This window comes from Vicia villosa, linkage group LG6, assembly GCF_029867415.1.
Source record: "Vicia villosa cultivar HV-30 ecotype Madison, WI linkage group LG6, Vvil1.0, whole genome shotgun sequence".
In the NCBI taxonomy this organism is placed as follows: Eukaryota; Viridiplantae; Streptophyta; class Magnoliopsida; order Fabales; family Fabaceae; genus Vicia; species Vicia villosa.
In genome coordinates this window covers 156,451,715-156,467,447 of record NC_081185.1, presented here as the reverse complement: position 1 = coordinate 156,467,447, position 15,733 = coordinate 156,451,715, and the positions used below count along the sequence as shown (strand labels likewise).

At 33.4% G+C, this 15,733-nt stretch overlaps 2 protein-coding genes across 2 annotated transcripts; both read right to left on the bottom strand.

The window, feature by feature from the left end:
- Positions 1 to 481: 481 nt before the first annotated feature.
- LOC131615085 (BTB/POZ domain-containing protein POB1-like) lies at positions 482 to 3,286 on the bottom strand. The gene is made up of 6 exons (XM_058886592.1): positions 3,073 to 3,286; positions 2,400 to 2,492; positions 1,965 to 2,089; positions 1,822 to 1,885; positions 1,442 to 1,721; positions 482 to 1,298 (listed from the first exon to the last, which is right to left on the bottom strand). The coding sequence occupies exons 1-6, from the start codon at positions 3,284 to 3,286 to the stop codon at positions 482 to 484; spliced, it is 1,593 nt and encodes a 530-aa protein (XP_058742575.1).
- Positions 3,287 to 5,257: 1,971 nt separating this feature from the next.
- LOC131612906 (pentatricopeptide repeat-containing protein At4g37170) lies at positions 5,258 to 5,832 on the bottom strand. The gene is given in 2 exon segments (XM_058884651.1): positions 5,258 to 5,511; positions 5,514 to 5,832. Coding segments are annotated over 2 exon segments (465 nt in total). The 5' UTR covers positions 5,767 to 5,832; the 3' UTR covers positions 5,258 to 5,299.
- Between the last annotated feature and the right edge of the window lie 9,901 nt (positions 5,833 to 15,733).

Sequence of the window (15,733 nt, the reverse complement as noted above, 5' to 3'; positions counted from 1 at the left end):
AATAGAAGGAAAAAAATCATAAAACCCTAACACATATTAGTAAGTGCAAAACACAAGTCAATAATAAAACTTACAATTAAAGACATTTGTTTCAATTGTTGATCGTGACCCTCTAACCACAAGTCATCCAAAATAACTTTTACAATATATTAACAAATCACACTAAATTCTGAATCAAAATCACTTAATATAACACAAATTAACAAAAGTCAATTAATTTTATTTCAAACTCAAATTCAACCAAATAAATTTACAAAATTGAAATCATTCATCCCAAATAGACATTATAAAAGAACAAGTTTTGACAAACCATAGCTAGATTGCAGGATATTTTTTACTGTGAATTATGATGCCCCACTAACTAAATAAGAATAATTTGCCAAAAATTTATAACTAAACAATTACTGAGGATTAAAGGGAAATAAGAAAAAAATGCTACAAAATATCAGAAATACAAAATTAAAAGACTATTAAAATAAAGCTAGTTTCTCATTGTTATCTCAACTCTAAGATGGAGAACACCGTTAATGAAGAAAATTAGGTTGTCCTCTGCCATGAACGATGTCCAAGGTGTGGACAAAAAATTTCTGTAACCGACCGCTGCTCGTCCCCCGGTAAATATAAAGTTGCCTTTATATTTGCTAATGTATTCTAAGGTAGGCCTCGACCGAACAGCAAATTCATACTCAACACTGAAGTTCGCAGAGTCCTTCTCCTGCATGCCAAAATAAAAACCGAAGCAATGGTAGAAGCTCTGTTGGTCCATACTACAATGCGCTGACAAGAAAAACCTATGACCGCCTAATTGGAAGGCCTGTGAACAAACTTGGCCAGAGGGGAACAAGTTGGCACACTCCTCCCGCCTTAGGTCTAAGTAGACCACACACTGTTGAAGTGGAAATTCAAATTCCACAACTTTAATGGGACGATACTTGTATGACCGCTCAATAAAGAAGCGGTTAATGGAAGTCGATTCCGCCGCTAGTATTCGTTTCTGGTGTGGTGCCTGAGCCTTGAAATACAAGGCATCAAATACTAGCTTAGAAGTGACTTCATGTTCGAATTCATTGCAACTCTGGACCATCTTCAGCTTGCGACATGTCATGTATGGGAAGCGGATGAAGGGGATAAGTTTTGCTCTTATAACTTCTTTCCTCTCTTCCAGTCTTGGGTATTGGGTTCGAGCCCACATCAGCATGAAGTCGCACACTACATCCTCAGATGCGACCTGCAACTCATCGCTGGATAATAATGCTACAACCCCAGCAAGTGGAAATCCCATCAACTCCTCCCGATGCCTGATCATTAATAAAACTTATTAACATTAAAAAAAATCAGCAGTGATCAATAGACAATTATAAATATATCAATTATGTCCTAAATATCATTTGCAACATATATCGTATAAATTATTTAAACTACACAGAATAAAGAAACATACTTTATGATGTCCTTGTAACGAGAAACGAGATACTGTTTTGCTGCTACAATCAATGGCAGAACAACATCATCCATCACGACACTATAAGGAAGCTCTAGGTAGAGCAATGCATACTCTAGTTTCATGGGTATGTTCAACAATACCCGGATACAGTATCTCATGCAAGACGCTACATTGAACTTGTCTGCTGCCATTAAGACATCCAGTAAGCTAGGCGGTGAGGTGACGTTTAGAGAACTGTTGTACATAAATTTCAAAAGTTCCATGAATGGAGCTTCCTCTGAAACATGAAAATTAAATCAGCATTAGTTTACAAATTGTTGGAGAAAACAAATCTAATTAAAAAAATAATCTATAAAGCTTTTTAAATATGTTTATACCAGATGCAGTGATTCTTAGGATGATGTGCTTCTGCTTGGACTCCATCATCCCGTTAGAAAAGAGCTGCAAAATAATACACATAATAAGCAAACAATATTTAGCAAAAATATTCAAATCTAACAAATAAAGAAGAGACGTTCACCTTGTAGAAGAACAAGCTCTTCACGGCTAGGATGGCGGAGCTGACATACAATGTCTTCACTTTAACAACTGCAGAGTAGTCCATGTGAAAATTTGCAATCTCATCAGCGTTAACAGCCATATAACCTATATTCATAATAACCCAAGTCAAACCAGAGAGCAGAACTAAAAACTCAACATTTATTGAAAACAAATGTTTAGCTTGCAAGAAAAAAAAGTGTTTTTAAGTTTAAGATTATGTTGCCACCCAAGTAATTCAATTAGTGTATCAACATAATTCACAATTATTTCCAAATTGTGCAATAGATTATCAAACCCATAGTTGTTGTCAGAAAAATCAAGATTCTGATAAACATGGTTAAACCAACAACAATGCAAGATGTTGGCTCCATGACTTGAACTAGCCGTAATAGATTTTTTTAAATTAATCATATACCAGTCGTGGACACTTCAACCATTGCTTCTACCTCTGCATCATGATGCTTATGCGGCGCACAATCATCTATGTTAGGCTGTTCCAAAAATAAGTCTACCACCAAAAACAAGAGAGAGCATATTAGAATGATGAAATATTGATAGATAAAACATGTAATTTGATATGCACTAATATGTACAGCGCAAAATTTTTTAGACAAACACCTATACACATAATCATGTTTTATCATTGCTCTGGCTCATGTCATAATAATGATGCAAATCAAATCATATTTAACTATATTGCATGCATTCATACCATATTTACAACTACGGTATTATACCATTAAATTTGGTAGAGTATTATTGAAAAATGGACGCCTTAGTAACCCTGAAATATTTAACTAGATTGCATTCATTTAACATAGAAAAATAATTTTCTTTTCAGTTTGTGGAAACCTAATGTGGTTAATTTGGTATGAGTTATAAATTTCAACTCATTCTCTTTGTTTCCCTCTGATTTCTAGACAAAATCTGAAATAAACACACCAGGGCCACGAGATGAACACCAATCAAATATGTAATCACTCATTTTTGAATTATTAAAAATATTTTTTACACTTGTATCTCAAAAAGTGGAAAAACAAAAAACTCATAAGTTATAAAGAGTTTTGGAGAAAAATATTTGTATTAACCATTGTCTTTCTGGATGTCCTCCCTTCTCCATTCGTTGCGACTAGTTCGATTTGCACTTGTGAAGCAACTCTCGGCATTAGTACAAACTTCAAAAAGATCGTTCATGATTTCGAGTTGAATGATTCTATCTGAAAAAGTAGAATCGTTGAATGCAAAGCTAAAATCAGTGTCATCAGAACCTTCATTTCTAGTAGCATCTGAATCCATCACCATGAATGATTCAACTAAATTGGTGTTCATCTTGTGATTGATAAAAGGACACAGAACTTTCTTGCAAATGATAAAGTAGACGGTGTAAAGTACAGTATTAGTATTACTCTAACAAGGAGAACTTATATATGAGAGGTAGTGGTAATGAAGCAATAAATCGAATAAAGATATGAATTATTTTTCCCATATTTCTATTTGTTAGAATTCTTTGAAAGTGGACACTACACTAACACAAATTTACATAATAAGGAAATTAGTTATTTTTCTCATTTCTGTATATTAGAATACTTTGAATACTATTCACAAAATTATAGAATAAGGAAATTAGTTATTTATTCTATTTATAATATACAATACACAAATTTACAAATACAAATAAGGATATTAATTCTTTTTCCCATTTCTATTTTCTAGAATCCTTAAAATGGGTACACTACACTGTACACAAATTTACAAATAAGGCTATATTTTATTTTTCCCATTTCTATTTATTAGAATACTTTAAATAATATATACAAATTTATATAAATAACTAAATTAGTAGTATTTCCATTTCGGTTAATTAGAATACTTTGAATACTACACAAAATTATATATACTAAGTAAATTAATTGTTTTTTCATTTTAAAATTCACACTTATACCACATATTAATAATGATGTCCCGCATGATGATAAGATAAATGTTACAACATATGTGAACAGACATAACATAGTAGGATAAACTAGACTATAATTATGCAGACATAATTTGTAGAATCAAACCAAGATAATTAAAATCGGACCGAATGTTAAACCAGTGTGTTCGAGGATTCAAAGTTTTAAAGTTCAATCGGAGTATGACTGAGGTCTGACCGGTATTATGATATGATACAAAGTTAAAATACTAAAATAAAATTGATATAAATATTTTAATTAATAAAAATACATGATTTAAAAATTATAATTTTATTAATTAATTTCTCCGTATTTCATTAAACTTTTATGTATGATATGAAACCCAAAACACTAAACCTTGTTGTTCCTAAATACACGTACACATTGTTTGTTTTAAAAGAAACCAAGTGGATGAAAAATATAGAGAATGAAAAGTTTATCGGAATATGAGCTTCCTTCATTTAGATGAATAACAGAGCGGAAAGAAAATGCAGTTTATCTGGGACTCACGTTCAAAAAGATTTCCACTCATATTTGGAAAAAAAGTGAGCATTAGAGATCCAACATTTTAAAAAGACAAATTCAACCATACTTTTACGTGGGGCCCACATCTAAGACTTTAATCTTCATGATTTTCATATTAATAATTTATATTTATATAAGAGTAGATATGTCATTTACTAAATATACATCTTTTTTTCCTTCCACTGTTTTTTCACTTTCACTTCTATCAAATAACAACAAAATCATTTTATTTTCAAGGGTTTAATATACTTCACCCCCCTTTCAATATAGCGAGTTTCGGTTTAGTCCCCTTGAATGTTTTTTTTTTAGCAAACGTCTCTTATAAAACCCAAAATCTGGATTTACCACTCCTTCTTACCATGCTTGCTGACTGGGCAATGTGTTAGTAGACACGATGGCGCTGATTGGGCTCACTACTCTTATCACTATCCCTGCTTCTTTCTTCATTTTCAACAACATTAATAGCAGAACCACCAAAACAACCACCACCACCACCATACACCAAAACAACCACCTCTCCGCCGCCATATTCCACTATCCCTGTTAGGGTCCGGGTTTGATCCGACAACTCTTTACTTTCCATACAACTTCCCAGCATCATCTCAACAATGAATATTTCACTTGCTAGCTAGTGTCACACAGGAATTTCATTTGACTCAATAAATTAGCTTTCTGCTCAAGAGCTGTACCCCGTTTTCTGATAGCATCCCCAACTTGCTACCGTTGTAATGCCTGCACAGTGACTCACATCCTTCTTCCTTTTTTCGCATTTCCGTTGTAATACAATAGCAGCAGTGCATTCAATGCTAAATAAAGCTGCTATTGCAGTATACTACTACCAATAGTCTTTGCATGAGCATCTTCCGTTCTCAAAACAATGAAACCTATTTGAATCTCTCACTATTATTTTTCTTTGAACAATCTTTGATATGTATTTCATTGCAGTGTGACAGTCTACACAAGTTCTTAAATTTTTAAAAACCTTGATTGCAGTTCCTGGTGGAGTTGACATTATTCCAAAGGCAACAGCAAGCCTCTCACCGTGGTAAGAAATGTTTGCTCTTTCTGCTCCTCCTTCACATCATGCAGCACAAAATTTGTGTCTGGAACATAGCCTTCTTCCTTCATTTTCTTTGAGAGCTCTCCTAAGAAATCATGTATATCACTTATTTTAGGGTGAGATGTATCGCCTACTAAGAACACATGCACTTGCCTTTTAATTTCAATCCAGCTCTTCCCTGGCTTCTTTACTATTCCTCTATTGTCCATATCCTTTCTAACCTTGGCTACCTTAGTCCACATACCAGCATTAGCATAAATATTAGCCAGGGTGATATAGGTAGCTGGATTCTCTGGTTCTATCTCAAATAATGCTTTTGCTGCTCTTTCAACTAGTTCAAGGTTCCCATGTATTCTACCTCAACAACTCAATCTTGGTCTCTTTCATCGGATGGGATTCGATATGCGGTTGACTCGTTGACTAAGTACAAGTTTCAAGATTTGCAAAATGCAACCATGTTTTTCAGTGAAGAGAACAAGATTAAAGGTTATGTTTATAGAGCTTCATTTAAAGGTGATGCTGCTGCAGTTAAGATTCTGAAAGGTGATGTTTCTTCTGAGATAAACATTTTGAAGAGGATTAACCATGCTAATATTATAAGGTTTCTTCTGATATGCAGCTAGCTCATGCAAGAGAATGAGAGATACACAGCAAGAAATAGTTTCCTAGTTCTCATATACGAAACAGGAAGCATCTAGACAAAAGAGAAATAAGATGATGACAACTGACGGCGACTTTCTTACATAAACAGCTAATAATAGTACTTATACTGGATCCTCATTTTGAGAGTTGAAACTAGGAGAGAGCTCCAAGGTAACTGGACAATGATCACTTCCATAGAAACCTGCAGAGACAAAAACAAGGTCATACTTCTGAAACATAAGCTGATATCAACAAAAGCTTTACTCTATGGATGCAAGGACGTTGCATTTGCAACTTATGGCGATACTTAGAGACAGAAAAAGAACCTGTGTGTGATTGAGTTGTTGAGTTAGAAAAGGGTGCAATCAGTAGAGTTTATTAGAGAAGAGGAAGCCATGGCATTGGTTAGATACGTAAAGCGTTGAGTTTGAGTGAAGGTTGTTGCACTGAGAACCTTAGTGAGATGTTGATAGCAACTGCAAACAACATTATCTACAAACAAACCATGCTGTCGTTGCTCACTCTCCTTCAAATTACGCCTCCCTGTGTTCGTGGTGATTCCGTTGATGCTTACATTGCTATGTTTCTTGTCATTGTGCCTACCTTGTCTGTTCTTTACATTGCTCATGGTCTGTACTACATTTGGAAGTTGTTTTAGTTTACATTTTGTATTGTTATTGCTATTATTGCTACTCAAATCATGTTTTGTTGTTTGTTATTTGAGGGGAATGATTATTAGAAACATAAACCATTTTATCCTCCACTTAAGTTATAAATAAAGTATTATATAATTTGTCATTAGCTATTTTTTAATTGAATATAAGGGATAAAAGGGTAAAAACCATGGTCATATGCATTCATTAAGTCTTATTTTGCCACATCATCAAAGCCCAGTCAGCAAAGAGGGTAAAAGGGTGTGGTAAATCCAGATTTTGGGTTTTATAAGGGGCGTTTGCTAAAAAAAATATTCAAGGGGGCCAAACCGAAACTCGCTATATTGGCGGGGGTGGAGTATATTAAACCCTATTTTCAATCTACTTTCTATCCAGTTTTATTCCATCAACATTTATTCATCTTATTTTCTTTTCTTCTATTTTCTTTTCTCATCCAAACAAAGCAATAAATTCAGGGAACATGGAAATGGACCACAACAATAATTAGTTGATTCTAAATTCTAAGCCAAAATATTTCAATTGAAAAGTAACCCTAATTTTACTAGTTATATGTTTTTAGCAAAATCTTTTCTCAGATGCCATTTGTGCACCGTCCACAACTTCTCTTCTCTCTTCAATAAAATATATTCCCTCTTTCTTTCCAAATTTTTAATCAAGCCAATCCTTTACCAGAAAAGCATAGAGTATGAAGGAGAAAATAAGAAGGATTTGTATTTTTTTACTGTAGAATATGTATAAGATATATGATATAAAAACACGGTTCAACTTGTACAATCGGTAAAACCACTGGTTTTATCCGGTTTGGCCGGTTTTTATCCGATTTCCCGGTTCATATTTCGGTTTTGTTACAAGCCGGTTTTCAAGGCTCTTCTGACCGGATACATGCCTGGTTAAACCGATTCAACTGGTCTGGTCCGGTTTTGACTACCATGGTCAGGACAAATGTCTTGACATCATCTGCTGACAAAACACACATTTCCCAAATAGAAAATCATGCAGGATTAAATGCAAAATGGTAAATAACACAGTCAACTGTTAACCTAGTTCAATGCAACAACACCTAATCTGGGAGCTATCAAGCCGGTAAGGAAATCTATTATTGGTAGTATCAATTCAAAGCTAAAAAATTTCAGTTTACAACTTCTCACTTAATCATTACCCGGTGCAAATTCTACCTACAAATCAACATCTAGAGATGAGAAATTGACATCTCTCTTAATCACCGCAGTGATAAACAAACAGTCCTAATCATAGTTACTGTTTTAAAACAAGTCACAATCTAAGTGACTTAACTAATCATAAACTAATGACATAAGAGGATTATACTTCCAGTATAATATACTTAGTCTTTCTTCAAAGCTTCTATTAAGAACTATACTTGGCCTTGCTTAAAAGGTCCAATCAAGAACAATACTCAACTCTATGCTAAAAAGCTTAAAGAGTGAGAACAACAATTTGACAAACAGTCAAGTACTAAGAACTATACTTGATCTTGCTTAAAAGGTCCAATCAAGAACAATACTCAACTATATACTTAAAAGCTTAAAGAGTGAGAACAACAACTTGACAAACAGTCAAGTAACATGGGTGAGTTAAACACACAAGAGACTCTCAAAACTTCATACCCGAGACTTCCCCTAATTGTTACAATTGTAAAAGTTGTTCTGCACTAGGTCTAGAGTTCTCTTTAAATACTCCGTAGCAGTCCGTGGGCCTCGAACTCTTTACCCAAATATTTTGTAGAGAAATCTTTTTTAATCTTGAAACAAATCTTCAAGTTTCCTAAATTCTCTCAATATCCAATTTTAGAAACTTTAATTCTGTTGGAGATTTGATTCATTAGTTTCAGATTAAATCTTCTTTACCTGCATAAATCATTGAGATATATCTGAAAGAGATATCACAAAATCAAATCAAATTTTTCAAAATTTAAAACAAAATATATTGATGTTTTAGTTCAGCATGTCACGACATCTGTCATAACATATGTCTTCAAAGCAACCGTCTCATTCTGCAGTACCAGCTTGATCTAGATGTTATGACATCTTTTTCAGCATCTATCATGAATCATGTTTTAGAACAATTGTTGTCAACCCTAAAACCATGGTACTAACACATTTCTATTTGTTAGAATCCTTTGATTGTGTACACTACTCTAAACACAAATTTACAAAATAAGGATATTAGTTATTTTTTCCTATTTCTATTTATTAGAATCCTTTGAATGTGTACATTACACTATATATAAATTATAAAATAAAGAGTCCCACGAAATTAAGGAGTCTATCTTGATAAATTTTCATTCCGACTTTACCTTTTGCCCAGGAAATCGTGTCTTGATTTGAGTGGGTGTGGATAAGCGAACTAAATCATCTCCTTTCTTTCCCATAATAGACCATTTTAAGGTTATCACTCTAACAGAATTATTTGTAGCAAGTACCGGTTAGTTGTGTGGTATCCAATCTGAGGTGTTTCCATCCATGACCCGAACATGAATCGAAGATCGAAAAAACTTTCTCCGTGCAATTTGGATTTAAGGTTGAAATACTAAAGGACGATGAAGTGTTTTGAAGCCTAATCCTTTTGCCTCTTTAGGTTGCTTCTTCCTCGATTAATTCTTACCCATGAATGAATAAGCCTCTAAAGAGTTGGGTTTTGCACAGTTGTGTCATATGGAATAAAGCCTTCCAATAATTTATCGTCGGGTTTATACGCCAAAGGATAGCCGAGTTGTCTCAAGGCTAAGTTTGAGTTGTCACTTATATAGTCCCTTGAACCTATGAGAGGTTGTTTTTACGGTAAAGCAGCAAAGAAAAGTAAGTATTTTTATTTTACCGTCTCCATAGGGAAAAGTGTGATATCAAATGTCGTTCAATAAGTACTAGGATTTTAAGCTTACGTTTGCAAGATGTTTGAAAGTTTAAAGTTTCGGAAAGTAAAACGGTCGAACAATAAATAATGTTTTGAAGAGATATGAGAACTTGTAAGGATTGGAGTTCTTCCACCGATAGAATATACATTTTCACAATCAGTTATACACAATCTAAACATTCATCAATATCATAACGTATCACTCACAATAGAGTTTATGTCTAAAATTCTGATGAGTTTTCAACCTTATTGTTTAATCAACGATGTCTCGACCTATCAAATAAAATGGAAACATTAAGAATGGATACTTAATGTGAATGTTAAGCCTAACGATATGTCTAGCATTTAGAATCTAAGAGAGGTCTACCTTAGATCAAGATTCGAATTGTATCTCTCAATAGTAATTCAAATCCATGGTTAAACATTGAAACCAAGATATCCTCAATATTAAATCAGGAATAGATTAGAAAATAACAACATGATGAATAAAAACCTATGGCATGTGCATTATCTTAATCTTAGCATGTGAAAAAAGTTATTCATCTCTACAATCACATATCATTCGTCAACACCGTTTACGTCTAAAGCGGCGTTGTGGGATTTTATCGATTAGAATAACATATGATGTCTCAATCTATTAAACAACACACAAACATTAAGATCTGATACAAAGTGAATACTAACTCCTAAATATATGTCTAAAATTTGGTCATTGATAGATGATAATATTAGATCAAGAGTTTGAAAGATATTTCTCAATATTGATTCAAACCATGATAAAATATGAAAACAATGATTAACATCTATATTAATTCATAACTAGATCACTATACAAAGATTAAAAGAAATACATACTACTATGGTGGAATACTTCTAATCCCAACAAGAAAAGGAATTAGCTACACATGACAACTAAATACAAAGTGAAAAATGGAGAATAATAAATATCTACCGTGATTCCTCTCTGATTGATGCAAACCCCAACTCTAATTCTTCAAGACGCATCCATGTTTTCCAAGCCTCCCACTCTCCAAAATTGGTTTCTAAACCCTAAAATGATAACCTATTCCCAAAAAATCCGTTTCTGCCTTATTTAAAGAGATTATGCTTAGACAAATTGTCCCGGCGAGCTTGGGGAGAATTTGACAGTATTGAGAAAATAAGTTCTTGTTTTCTCCATAACTCGAGAATCGTAACTCCGATTTATCCATGGTCAAAAGCGTTGGAAAGCTTATCCAATGCCATATCTTATAATGACTAAATATCGTAATTTTATGACAATTTGAAATATTTGACAAGTTTATGATTAATTGCATGTTTAATGTTACACAGTCTCGCCCGAAGAATTAACCTTTTTCAACTTCTTTCCTTTGTGCCTTCTCTTCCATTGCTTGTGCCTTCTTCTTTTAGGCTTGATCTAACACTTTTCTGCACAATAACACACAAATAAAAAATTCTACTACTAAAAACTAAAAACGATTAATTCTAGCAAAACTTGGGGAAAACAATAATTGAAAACGCAAAATGGAGCCAAAAAGTTCCAAGTTTTCAAGCGGGAATTTACACACATTTGGCACTTATCAGAGGCCCATTTGGAAAGTCCCCAAAACTAATGATAATAACTTCTCAGTTGAGGATCTGAGGATACCATATGATATAATTCTACTTAGTGATACCAAATATCGAGACCATTCATACCCATTCATAATTCCAACACCCGACATGTCCTTAGAGATGCGGGAAATGAAACACTTGTTGAGTAAGTTTGCATAACACAACATCATACCCCATTATTTTTATGGTGTACATGAAGGGTATAATAGATATCAGTGATTAGGGCTGATGTAGGTTCTTCATCTTCAACTTTTACTGCTAAGAACGCGTTTACAACAGTTAGGTCAACAAAGTTCTCTTCACTAGGGAACAAAACTAAGCCAGAGATGATAAGAGCCATGATAGTTCTAAAGAGTCCCATTTTTTAGCGGTTGTGAAATCCCTAGCCGTCTTCTCTATGTATTCTTTAGGAAATCCTTGGAAATCCCTTCAAGTCTTTGGGTTAGCCTTCAAGTCGGAGACACTGATATCATGAACTTTGGCCATTTCCCCATGAGTGGGAGTCTGCCTATCTTCTTGTAAGGACCGCTTGTTGGTTTAGAAGAATTTAGGATTTTGATAAACTCTTCAATGGTGGGATTTAGTTGAAAGTCTTGGAAAACATCTTAATGTCAGATCATATAACAGTACCAAAGCCGTTATAACTTTTGTTTGCACTGGGACAATCAAGAGGTCAAAGATTTTTCCTTACTTGTACGTAATTAGGGCACCCATTCGGATATTAGTCAACCCTATGTTGTAGGCCTTTACACTCTCTATAGCTGGAACTCTTAACTTGATTTGAAAGGTATTTGATTTGTTGGATTCCATTCTCTTCTATAGCGCTCAGCAATAATTTATTTTATCAAGATTCCCTGAAATTAATGATGCAAAAAATGTTTTAATGATATGACACAATGTGATTGTTTAAGTTCAAAGTGTAACCATAAGGACCGATTTTTAGGGTATTTGGAGATCATATGACCTAATTAAAGAGGTCTCCATATGATAGGATGGTTCTAAATATTTTACTATCTAATCTCCTCATGTGTAGTCTCTCATATTTTTGGATAAAGGAACCTAGAGTCATGGACTATACCCAGATTTTCACCATAATGAGGGGCAAGCCCTACCATGGTGACCCTTATGGATAAGTCTCATCTAGGTGAGACCTTAGTACTGATCTTTGAGACGTACATCCCAGTGAATGATAATATAAGGTCACCATAGGTGAAGCATGCTTTAGATAAAGGTTCCTAGAGTCTTGGACCGTACCCATATTATCAACATAAAGAGGGGCTACCTCTACCATGTAGACGAGTCTGGATATATCTTTTATGAGTGAAGTCTTCATACCATATTTTGAGATGTACATCTCACCGATAAATATGACATGACTATCGTTTTAAGGCTACGTTTTTTCTCAAACTCAGGGGTAGAGATTCACACAATGAACAATCCCAAAATGACATATATAATATAAAAAATCTGTCTAAAATTCTTTTTTTTTGTTGGAGGATTATTCTTAATAGAGTAGCGGCCAAGGACCAATTGCATAAAAGGGGAATAACGACGGTTAGTAGTGATTTACTTTGTGTGTTTTGTTCGCTGGAGGATGAAACATTACCTCACTTGCTAGGGAGATGTGCGATAGTGTCGATAATTTGGAGGAAAGTCTATGTTTGGATGGGATCCTTGGAGGAGATTTCGTTGGAGGAGTTTAAGGGGGTTTTCACGCATTGTGAAAAGGTTAAGAGTTTAGCTAGAAGGTACATTGTTGCAGTCATTTGGCTAGCATCGGTTTGGAGCATTTGGTTAAAGCGTAATGTCGCCATTTTTAATGGTGATGTGTTTAGTTTTACCGAATGTATGACGGAGATTATTCTTAACTCTTGGAGGTGGTTATACTCTTATTATAAGTTAATAGACAATTGTAATTTTCATATTTGGAATATCCTTCCGCTCACTTGTTTTGAGAAGTAGGAGTTTTTCATTTTGTTCTCAGTCGGAGTATCCATTATACTCCCCTTAATAGTATCTTTGCCTATTTAAAAAAAGTATTATACATAAATGGAAGACAAGTGTACAACAAATTGCTTCTTTATCCTTTTTGAAATCAATTATTTTAAAAAGGTTATAAATACCTCTTTTCATCTTATATCTTTGACTCGGAATCCAGTTTAATCTCTTAATTTAAATTAAAAAAACTATTTTGATCACTTAACTCTGCAAATTGAATCAGATTAATCATTTTCATATAATTATCATTAACAATGTTAGTTTTTGCTGATATCACAAATGACATATAGTATTTAACTTTTCTGATTGATTTATCATGAAAAAATTGGTCACTAGAAGAGGTTTTTATATATTCTTCATCTTCTTCAATAGCTCAAACTCAAAAAATATATTTGAAACCGAAAACGGAAGATAGAGTATAGAGGCAAAGAGAGAGATGAAATTCATTAAATTTAAATTTTAAAACTTCAAATACTTTTAATAATATATTATTTTATTAAGTTTTATCAAAGCCATATGTAAGCAAAATCATTTGTATAAAATGATAAACATTGTTTCCAAAGAACTTATGTAAAATGATTAGTTATTTCATAAGCTAATAAGTCTATATAATTAAACAATTTTCTTAATAATTAACACATGTAAAGTATATAAGCCACTTATTGAAAGTATATAATGCACAAACAAGACATAATAGTAATATTAGTAAATTAGTGCATTGATAATTAATAATGAAAGTTTACTTTCAGTCTTTCATTCTCTAAAACGCCCAAAATAAATACTCAGATTAAAAGGGCAAGTAAGCAATAATGCCAAATAATACTCCCAATATTAAATGGGTTAGGGAATATTAATTTATTATTATTTAGAAAAGAGTATTTATATAAGTTATTAACTATTATAAGGGTTTAATGCAATTTTGAGGCTCCGATTATTTGAGGTTTGTGCAATAGACCAGGTTGCACTGATCATTACGACCCTACTTCTACATTCCGTTGAAAGGATTTTTAAGAGGTAGAAGTTTATTTTTATACATAACATTGAAAGGATACCATGTCTAATCCAACAGCCAAAATATCATTTTTGAATTTATATAGATTGCTAATAACAAAAATAGATTGGATGTGTAAAGAATCATATTTTGGAAGAAAATTGAATGCAATGAAGAAGACAAATGTGTTTTTCAAGCAAAGTTGTTTAGCCATTCCTGATATTTTAATGAAAAGAAATAATTGGAATATTTTTCATGCATATTTTGGAGAAATAGACATTGACAAATCAGCTTTCAGCCAGCTACAAAATACATGAAGAAAATCCAGGACAGCTCTTGCCATATCTAAATCTATAATATATGTACTAATTTAAATTTTTAAAATGCATGCTTTCCTAAATTCTGTTGTTATTCTAATTGGATTTTGTGAATTTATTTCCCTTTTGATCTTTGATTAGGCCTTCTTATTTCTATTAAGCTTAGCCTGAGCTTGATTCATGAAGAATGAATCTTAATGATTAGTGAAAAGTCTCAAGACTATACTAGTGTGCATATTTTATGCTTCCAAATACTTGATTATGTCATTCGGTGATTTATATGAATGGATTGTAAATTTTTATTTTTATTTTTATTTTTTTAAAGGAAAATATAATATATAAATAAAAATGAAATAAGCATTAACGAAAGTACACAAAGATCGCCATGAAGAAACGACACGAGAAGTGCCAATCCATACCAAAAGCATCCAAACAACAACAAACAACAAAAAGTCACAAAAGAATCAACAAAACAACCCGAACCACAAAAAACACGAGCGGTGCCGACCAGAGAGAACAAGGAACCAGAATCTAAACAAAGTTAGATCTCTCCAACAAAGGACACCAATGAAACAAAAACCGACAAGAACTAACAAGAATACGTCTAAAGAGAGACTGAAGCCACTCACCCTGCTATTGGCTCAAAAACATGATAGGATTCTCAAGTCAGGCTGAGAAGGTACAAGAGTTCCTCATAGTCCTTCCGAAAAACCATTTCCAAGCCAAAATGATACTCATGTCTTCCACGTTTTTTGATGTCACCAAAGAATAAAAGAAAATGATATCATTTCTAGATTTTCAAATTGATTAGACCACGACATGCCAAATCATCAACAACCCCCTCTGGTCTTATGTCCTCCACTCAGAAGAGTAAACATCTGAAAATGAGTCAAGACATCACTAGGTAAAGCAGTACACCAGTCCAACCACCTAAAAATCTTATACCATACAGAGGAAGTAACCTCACAAGTCAAAAAGAGATGAGTAGACGACTCAACAAACTGAGAACAAAAAGGGAAGAGTAAGTTCCTGATGTCAATTGAACTCCCCTAAGTAAGTTATCTCTGGTAGGAATGCAATCTCTTATAAACTGCCAAAAGAA